This window comes from Miscanthus floridulus, chromosome 1, assembly GCF_019320115.1.
Source record: "Miscanthus floridulus cultivar M001 chromosome 1, ASM1932011v1, whole genome shotgun sequence".
NCBI classification, from domain to species: domain Eukaryota; kingdom Viridiplantae; phylum Streptophyta; class Magnoliopsida; order Poales; family Poaceae; genus Miscanthus; species Miscanthus floridulus.
In genome coordinates, this window is record NC_089580.1 from 41,087,255 (window position 1) to 41,096,294 (window position 9,040).

General features: G+C 38.7%; 1 protein-coding gene across 2 annotated transcripts; it reads left to right on the top strand.

Annotated features, from left to right (window-relative positions):
- The first annotated feature begins 968 nt into the window (after positions 1-968).
- LOC136480517 (mRNA-decapping enzyme-like protein) lies at positions 969-5,268 on the top strand. 2 transcript variants are annotated; one of them, XM_066478040.1, is made up of 8 exons: positions 969-1,243; positions 1,339-1,379; positions 2,138-2,187; positions 2,685-2,829; positions 3,312-3,365; positions 3,837-3,966; positions 4,100-4,621; positions 4,900-5,268. In XM_066478040.1, exons 1-8 carry the CDS (start codon positions 1,058-1,060, stop codon positions 4,954-4,956), a joined length of 1,185 nt encoding a protein of 394 aa, XP_066334137.1. In that variant the 5' UTR covers positions 969-1,057; the 3' UTR covers positions 4,957-5,268. The 2 variants fall into 2 exon arrangements, with proteins under 2 accessions (XP_066334137.1, XP_066334140.1); XM_066478043.1 differs by having other exon boundaries at positions 2,685-2,825; positions 3,317-3,365.
- Positions 5,269-9,040: the final 3,772 nt, after the last annotated feature.

The window sequence follows — 9,040 nt, forward strand, 5'->3', positions numbered from 1 at the left end:
GTAGATCTACACAGTGAATATATAATATGGTTTGCTTTAGTACAAAGTTTTTGATGTGACTTTAGATTTATGCTTTTCTATAATTAATTGGAATAATTCATAACTGCAGTTTCTATGTTTTAATTGTGATGAAAATTTTATGGTGTGCTAATTATTGTATGATTGAACTACAGTAAAAAATTCATACTCATTGAATCATGTAAACCTAAATAAAATCTATAACTAAGTTATACATGATTCAATGAATATGAATTTTTTACTACAATTTAAGCATATAATAATTAGTCCACCATAAAAATTTCACCACAATTGGAACATAAAAACTACAGCTATAAATTATTCCATTAAATTACAGAAAAACATAGATCTAAAGCTATAACAAAAACTTTGTATTAAAGAATATCATATTATATGTTCACTGTATAGATCTACTCATGTGGAGTCCAACAAAATTGAATTTTTCATTTTATGATTTTTCTATGATTTAGCCGAAATAAATAAAAAAGAAAAAAACAAAACCGCCTTCAAAACCGCTTATGACCGGGCCAGGGAGGTAAGATGAACGGTTTTAAAAGTTAATGGAGGTGTTTTACCCGATTTTTGAGTTCAGGGAAGAAAATCGGATTTTCGCAAAAGTTGAGAGAGATAATCTTGACTTTTTTCCATAGTATTGTGCTCAAAATCGCAGGCGACCCGTTGAACAGCCCATCAGGCTGAAAGTCCATACTGGGCTTTCGCTCTTCCCAGGCCATCACTGATCACACTGAACCAAAGCCGTCAGCCCAACTCTCCCCGGACATCACAACGGCACTCCTTACCGTGTCGCTGCTGGTGGGGACGCGTGCAAGAGTAACTGACCAGTGGACCCAAAAGATCAGCTGCCACAACAGCGGTGTACACGCTGCAATGCAACTATGCAAGCCATTCCCGTTCCCGGTTCTGTCCAGATTCCAGAGACACAGAGCAGAGCTGCACAACTCTCTCCAATCCCGTCCAGAAACCTGCGCGGAGAAAAACCTCACGGCAAATAGGGTTCCCGGCGCAGGCGCGCGCGTCCATGGCGCGGAGCAGGCGGGGCGGCTTCGGCGGCGTGAAGGTGACGCCGAACCTGGCGTGGGACCGGGAGGGCACGCGGATGCTCAACCTCAGCGTGCTGCGGCGACTCGACCCCGCCGTCGCCGACATCCTCATCACCGCCGCGCACGTCGTCGCGTACAGCTTCGACGAGGGCGAGCGGGAGTGGGTACGCTGCCGTACCGGTTCCCTGCAATCTCCCGTTCGATTTCGCTCTGTTGCAATTGCGAGCCCTGATTATGTGCGCGCGCGTGGCTGCTGCAGACCCGGAAGCCTGTGGAGGGGTCGCTCTTCGTCGTCAAGAGGTCTGTGCAGTTATCCTGAGTCCTCCTCAATGGACTCGCGCTGATTTCATCCATCGCCATAGTTTGTGACTTCACGCTTTGCCTTGCACTTGGTGTCGGTTTGGGCTGTTGGATGGATGCCCAGAATTCGTAGCTACTGTACTTGGATTCTGCTGTGTAGCAAACGTAGTTTGCTTATCTTATGTCTGTTGTTCCTGCTGCTTTTGAAACAGTAATGTCATTTCAATGAAAGTGATTCAAGGAGTACACATGTTATTTTGTGTTGTTGGCTTGTTGCTAACACATTGATGTGCCTTTTGCGGTAACCGCTATTGGTCACATGTTGGTATTGTTATTGGTTTATTTTGCAGTTGATAAACGTAGTGCGCACCTATACTGGGTCATGTGTTTTGCGGATCCTGGTCCTAATATATACTATCTACTAATGTACTGATTCGCAGTGTATGTTTCTGAAATATGTAAGGGTAAATACAGATTAATTTCGTAGACAACATAGGACACCATGGAATATGTTCAGTAACATTTTCTTTCCATGTCATTGTAGCTGTGTCTGTTTATTTTTTAGTAAAGTATGTGATGACAGTTCCATCATGTAATTTAGTGTCGTTCAATATTCAACTAGTGACATTGTTGATGCTCTGGCTTACTTGTAGTTATTTTAAATTGTGATGAAGATATTGGCTCTATCAACCATGAAGAGTGCAGTTCGCCTTGTTTTATCCCGTTTATTTTGCAATAATAAGCACTTATTCTTGCAGGAACACCCAACCCAGATTCCAATTGGTCATCATGAACCGTATAAACACAGGTATGCTTTCACACCTACTTTATTGAACACACACTTGTGCAAATTCACCCTGGTTGAACATAAAAAATGTTGAAACAGATCATAGATTGAGCATTTGGCGATGAAATACAGATACCAGTACATAATTTAGTTAAGAGGCTTCGCTGCTTGCCTTTTATGTTAAGTTAAACTATCAGATGTTTCACTCACAATATATTCATACCAGGGAACGTGATAACTTAGGCATCATAAGAGCTCCTTTATCGAAAATTGATTCCTCTTAGGTTTACACTTGTGGCTGTTTGTGCCATTGCACAAACAGAAACAGACACAGTGTTTGCTCATTCATCTGACAACTTTACCAATCATAGTTCTGGTTGATTAAGCGAAATGTGTCTATTCGATTTCCAATGGTACCAACGTCAGTGATGTTATTTCTTATCTGTACTTCCTGTCTTTTTTATATTAGTGTTAAAATTAAATATGTGGATTTTATGTTGCCTTTTCTCCTAGAACAGAAAATCTAGTCGAAGATCTCTTGACGGATTTTGAGGTTGAGGTGCAAGTTCCCTACTTGATGTACCGTAATGCTGCTGATGAAATCATTGGAATTTGGTTCTATGATCCACAGGAATGTCAAGAAGTTGCACATCTTTTTAGTAGGTAACTATTTGATCTGTTCCTTTCAATTTCATCCACACTGGTATCATCCACTCCTTTTTCGTACTGTCCTTTCTAGGCAGATGCACCAATTATGCAATTGCAGCCTTGGCTAATCTCAGATTGTGTTCTGCTTCTGTGCTAATATTATTATCTTTAAGATGAGTTGGTAAAATTGTATGTATTAGTATCTCAACTCGTAGCACAATTGTGTGTGTGTGTGTGTGTGCATCTTGTTCAATACATGGATTACTGAAATACTAAATAACAATTTAATCTGTTCCTTTCAGTCTCATCTACACTGGTCAGACATATAAATGTGTAACCAATACATCCTGACTCGTACTAACTCTAGGCCACTTTTGAGTTGTAGTTCCTTATGTGTGCCAACTAGGTGTTATAGAAGAGGAAGGGCAAGACAAGATTTTGCAAGTTTATGTACTTTTTCTTTATTCATACTGATTAGCCTCACATTCAATGTATAGGATAGAATATGCATATTCAAGGGCGTCACCCAAGGCAAATCTTTCTTCCAAAAGGTATACCAGATTTGCATGCACTCCTGTTTTCATTGGAAAGAAGGCTGTACCTGAAAATTATTTAAGTCAGGAGTTGCTATGTTTACTTGTTATATTTACCTTTTGTGTCCCCATTTTCATTTTACTAATCATTTCTAATTTCATGCTCAGTATTTTCTCTTCACATATGGTCATTCTTTGAAAAGTATGATTATTGCAGTAGATACCCATACAAAAGTAGCAAAATAATTTTGGCATTAAAGCCCTTTTAGGCCATGAGGTTTAATAACCACGTTGATTATTATACTTTTCAAAGAAAAGAGGGACGAACATTGAGTTGCTTGAATATATTATTGAAAAAGAAAGAGAAAATACAAAATACAGTGTGAGTGTGACTTTTAGTTGAATTGATCCCCTTGAACTCAAAATGTCACCACCTACAGTTGGCTAGGAGTTATGTTGAAACTATCTCTCCTACTATGTCTGTTACAGTGTATTTGAAGAACCAGAAGCAGCATCTGGGCGATATGCTCTACCTGTAGTTGAAGATACTCTAGAACAGCCGACATCACCTACCATGGATGATGACGATGTTGAAGAGTTCCTCCTAATCCCTTCGAAGGTAAGGAAACTTCCCTTCCATTTATAGCTGTATTTCTTTTTCTTGGATAGCTGTAATTTAATTTAAATGTTGTTCATATTTATTATGATCGTTTGCAATCTGAATTAACCATTACATGAATTTCCTCAAACAGGCAGCCACATGTGTACATACGATTGGTGGAACAGGCGCAGTACAACCAAACCAATCTTTCAGGGATATCCCTTATCCTAGTCATGGATCACATAATTCTACTGCACCACACTCTTCTTCCCTGCACAGTCTGCTTCCTTCACGAACTTCATCAGTTACTCCGAGGGCCTTTGATGCTCATAGACCCAATAGCTCTACCACCATCCAACCTGCAAGTCTTTTAGATTCAAAACCTCCACTCCTTGCACCGATGGCTTCTACGCATTCAACAGTAGCTAATGCTGCTTCATCACTGCCTACTGTTCCTCCACTTCATCCTCCCTTTGCTGACCGGCAACCAAAAAGTGCTCCCTTGCTCCACCCCTTTCCACTACCCACTGTGTCCCCTGTTCCACCATATGGCATGCCCTTGCTTCAACCATTCCCACCTCCTAATCCATTGCCATTGCTTACCCCGTCAGCATCTTATAGCCAGGTGGTAACAAGAGAGCAAGTAGGCGCTGCACTGCTGAGGCTTGCACAGGTATTCTCACTTCCTTGGGCTCTGCTCGTTGCCAGTCAACTGAGGCTTGTTATTTCTGCAAGGATTTTTTTGAGAGTTCGCAGTCAACTGAGGCTTGTTATTTCTACAAGGATTTTTTTTTTCTAGACCAACCTAATTATTTCTACAAGGATTGTCAAGTGTACAGCCTTTCTCGACAGGAATAATTTTGTATCGCGTTTTCACAAACATGTCTGTTAACAAAGCTCACCACATCTACCCTGTGAAACTTCTACTGAGACTATCTTTTCTTTTGGCAGAATGATAATTTCATCGACATGGTTTACCGGGAGATGGCTAAGAGACTGTACCCATGAAGAGAACATGGTGGTGTGTCCGCGGCAGCCGCTTAGGTGTCTCATCTTTTGCCTTTTGTTAAGCCTTTTTTGACACATCTGTGGAATGTGGTGGCTGCGGTTTAACAGCACTGTTTGAGTTGTAGGCTGATATATCAAATGTAGAGAGGACAAGGGTTTTAAACATCTCACTTTTGTAGTTTGAGCCGTTCTGAGGGAACGGGAATGTTCCCGGGAATACAGCTTGCTGCTTGCGCAGTTGGCAGCTGCACCCAACATCTGAGGTGAGGCGGTGAGCTCGTGTATAATTCTGAACTGACTTTACATGTTACGTTGTGAAACCAGAATCTGTCTGTTCAGTATTTTTATGCCTGTTCAGTATTCTGAAGGAAGCTGACAGTTGGTCGAGGGTCTGGATGTATGCGCAGATCATACAGGAGAATTTCGGTGTCTATTTTCTTCATCATAATATAAAACGCCATCTATAATCTATTGGTATAGGGGTTTTTTGTACGTTCAGTATTCAGTAATTTGACTGTTTAAAGAAGAGCAATATTATACGAGCCATCCACAAATGCATGTAAATATGTAACTAGGGAGACCGATTTTAGCAGAGTCCAGGTCCAACTTTAGAAACACGTGTAGATTCTAGAGTTGTAAACGTTTCTAATGGGATAATACCACCCACCCTATAGAAATAGGAGGGTACTAAAAAACCTGGGCGCAGCGTTGCCGCGCTATCTTTGATAACCATGTGATTTTATTGGCCTATGTTTAAACAATAGAGTGTTGAAGCTCAATAGAGTGTTAGACATCTTCTCGACTAATGTGATAGGAATATATATTCCATGACAGATAAATCAGCAATAATAGTCATTCACACAAAAAACTGAAGGAGCAATACACGATTGATGAATACGTGAATCCATGAGCTTTAGTATCATTTATTGTACTCGTAGTGTCGTAGTAATTAAAATGCATTTGATCTGAAATTTAGTATTTGGTGAAGCTTTTAAGAAGATTTATTGTCACGACTTACAGTGAAGAATAAATTGAGGTGACCACACAAACTAAATAGATTTAGTGTTCAGCTGAATTGACATACAAGCTGATTTATTGTACTCGTAGTAATTAAAATGCATTTGATCTGAAATTTAGTATTTGGTGAAGCTTTTAAGAAGATTTATTGTCACGACTTATAGTGAAGAATAAATTGATGGCACGGCATTGTCACAAACTAAATAGATTTAGTGTTCATCTGGATTGTGAGCCTACAACTTCCTATCTATATTTGAGCACTTACATCTATAAAACTCTTGATGCAAATCAGTACATGTCTAGGAATTGATGCCAATTGCCAAACCACAAATGAAAAAGAACATAGAGCCTACCCAACTCTTGAATATATATTTTATAATAATGACACAGGTGGTCCATTGAAAAGAAAATGAATCTATAAAAGATTATAATTGTCCAGCTGAACTGAGCCTACAGCTTCCTTATAGAGTTAAGAGTCATAATTCATAAAATGTGATGAGCTTTGTTCTTGTTTCTCGTCTATTTGTGCATAATAAAATATAAATGATAAGTTGCAGCAATGAATTACCCGTGCAACTTCTAGAATTTTGCAAATGCCAACATGGTTTATATTTTGGGAACTTAGCAAACAAGGTATAAGGAAATGGTATTAAAGGAAGCTTATATTGATCCGCGTATATTCAAAGTGGCTATTGGAAATCATTAGTGTCATATTCTTTAGCACCCACTGTTGTGCTTAGTAATTATGTTGCTCCTGCATGACACAGAAGCATAAACGATTAATAAAGCAAGCAACAATTCTATCAAATAATTAGTGTGGATTTCCTGCATTACACACCGACCTTGCATTTCTTGGAGCAGTGCTTCAAACCTTCACGAAAGACATCAACTACCGAGCTTGTCCCAAACGCAATATATTTGAAATGGGAGGCATTGTAATCACATGTTGACCTTGAGTGATGAAAACTGAACAAAGGAAAAAAAACGTTTGTCATCTGAATTCGTAGAAGAGCAGCCTGATGAACACCAAGAGAAGGCATCTTGTGTGCCGAGAAGTGTTCACTTTGAGGAAGTGGACATGGATTTTGAACTAAGATTACTTGAGTCACATTATAATTAATTAAATATCATAAAGTATCTTGGGGCTACTACATAACTTGATCAAAATAAATGTCAATGGAACTAACTATAATTATCTGCTGACATGCATGTTTGTTTGGTTTGTTACTTTGTTTATTAGTTAGCAGACGATCATTCGACTGAGACAAACCATTGAGTACATGGTTTGTATCCATCGCCTGCATATGCAGGGTAAGAGATAAGAAACCAAGAAATTGGCATTAAATCAACCTAAGAAGTACAAAATAGTTCATGAACGAATCATTAGATGGATTCTCACCTGATCTCAACAATAAGGTTATGAACAGTGCACAAGTGTAGGGTGTTTGTGAATATTGTGTATTGCTAGCTGCTGCTAGCTGACATTTGTTCTCAAGAGCTCTGTATTCAATGGAAAATAAGTAGTATCCGGAAATTTTATTTTGTACGTGCTACAAAGCTACACCTACATAGATTTAAGTCCTCTCTTGGCAATAGTCTTTCTTCTTGGATGAATAGTTTGTTCTGTTCTAAAGTTTTTCATGGTTTTCTTGATGCTTCTGTTATATTTTTCTTTCTTTTGCTGTATTTTACTATACTTAAGAAAATAGCTTGGACCATGTTTACATTTTTTAGGTAAAAAATAGGTGCTTAGGAGAGTGAGCCATCATTTAAGATTAGTTCTATATTTTGCTGCTAATCAGCATAACCGCTCTAGTGGGAAGGCAGTTGGATTTGGATCACCGGATCACAAGTTTGACACAGTAGCTCAATCATATGAAAAAAACTTTCTAATCTTTGCATTGCATATGTGACATGTGCGGACGAAAATGGTCATGAATTTGGAGAAAGGACAGAGTTAATAAAGAAACTGAGTGGTAAACTTCAGAACAACCGAAGAACTGTTCAGTGATTGGAAATGCCTACCAGCGTACCGTTCATATTTCATTTTTTTTCCAATAGCATCATTGCAGGACTTTCTATAACTAAAATCTACTTGTATAAGTGTAATATTACTTTCTAGATGTCAAATTAGGATCTACTACAGCAAAAGCCATATTTTTTATTCTGATATTTCTGGATGCACATTATAGTGAGGCTGGTACTGAAGTCATATCCAAAAAATTGGCTGTGACTTGTATTTTCCCAACTACAAGTAGCAAAGAACTAACCATTAATCAAAGCACTGAGATTAGCATAATCACATGTCAAGCAACAATTTGACATACATGAGCAACTATTTCAGAGCCTATTATTTGAACTGTATGTGTAGTAAAAGGTATAAGTATGTATTTTTTGCTTTCGTATTACTAAAATATCCTAAATCATTTAAAATAAGTTTTACTTTTTATCTATATATAATTCTGTAACCTTGTTAAGCAGCATGGTAGTAAGCCTCCACTACAACCTGTAGGCATTGCAGCTGCAGACTCCTAGAGCATAAACAAATGATAGTACCCAATATGATGAGTGCTTATAGGAAAGAATCTTACATGAGTATGGAAGCCCTTTGCTAAGATTTTAGAAAAGGTAAACCCTATCAGACACGGGAATAGATAAAGAGAAGTGTTTTGATTGCACACTCAAAATTTAGAACTTTTTTCTTCCACAAACTCAGATGGAAGAAAAATGTAGCATATGCTAACTTGACATTTCATAAGTGGTCGCTATACTTCGGCTGTTTCATCACCAAGCTTGCAATTAAGTTGTTTAATTATCTTAAAATGTGGAATTTTATATGGATCTTGTCATGTGCAGTCATGTAGGACTTAGAAAGAGAAAAAAATTACCTTCATATATGAACATATCCTTTCTGATTGCTCATGCACGCAGGAGGTTGAAGTGGTAGTGAATGGGTGTATGAAGCTAGGAGCTCGTCGCCGGCGTTGCAGCTCCATCTTTACGTAACGTGGATCTTCGCATGGGCCAGTGTCCACCTTTTCTCCACGGAAAGTGCCATGAGCATTGC

Bases quoted from the DNA above. Each gene is read 5' to 3' on its own strand.
- LOC136480517 (XM_066478040.1), top strand. From the start codon at position 1,058: ATGGCGCGGAGCAGGCGGGGCGGCTTCGGCGGCGTGAAGGTGACGCCG. The intron at 1,244-1,338 runs GTACGCTGCCGT...TGGCTGCTGCAG, and splicing joins ACGAGGGCGAGCGGGAGTGG to ACCCGGAAGCCTGTGGAGGG. The intron at 2,188-2,684 runs GTATGCTTTCAC...CTCCTAGAACAG, and splicing joins CATGAACCGTATAAACACAG to AAAATCTAGTCGAAGATCTC.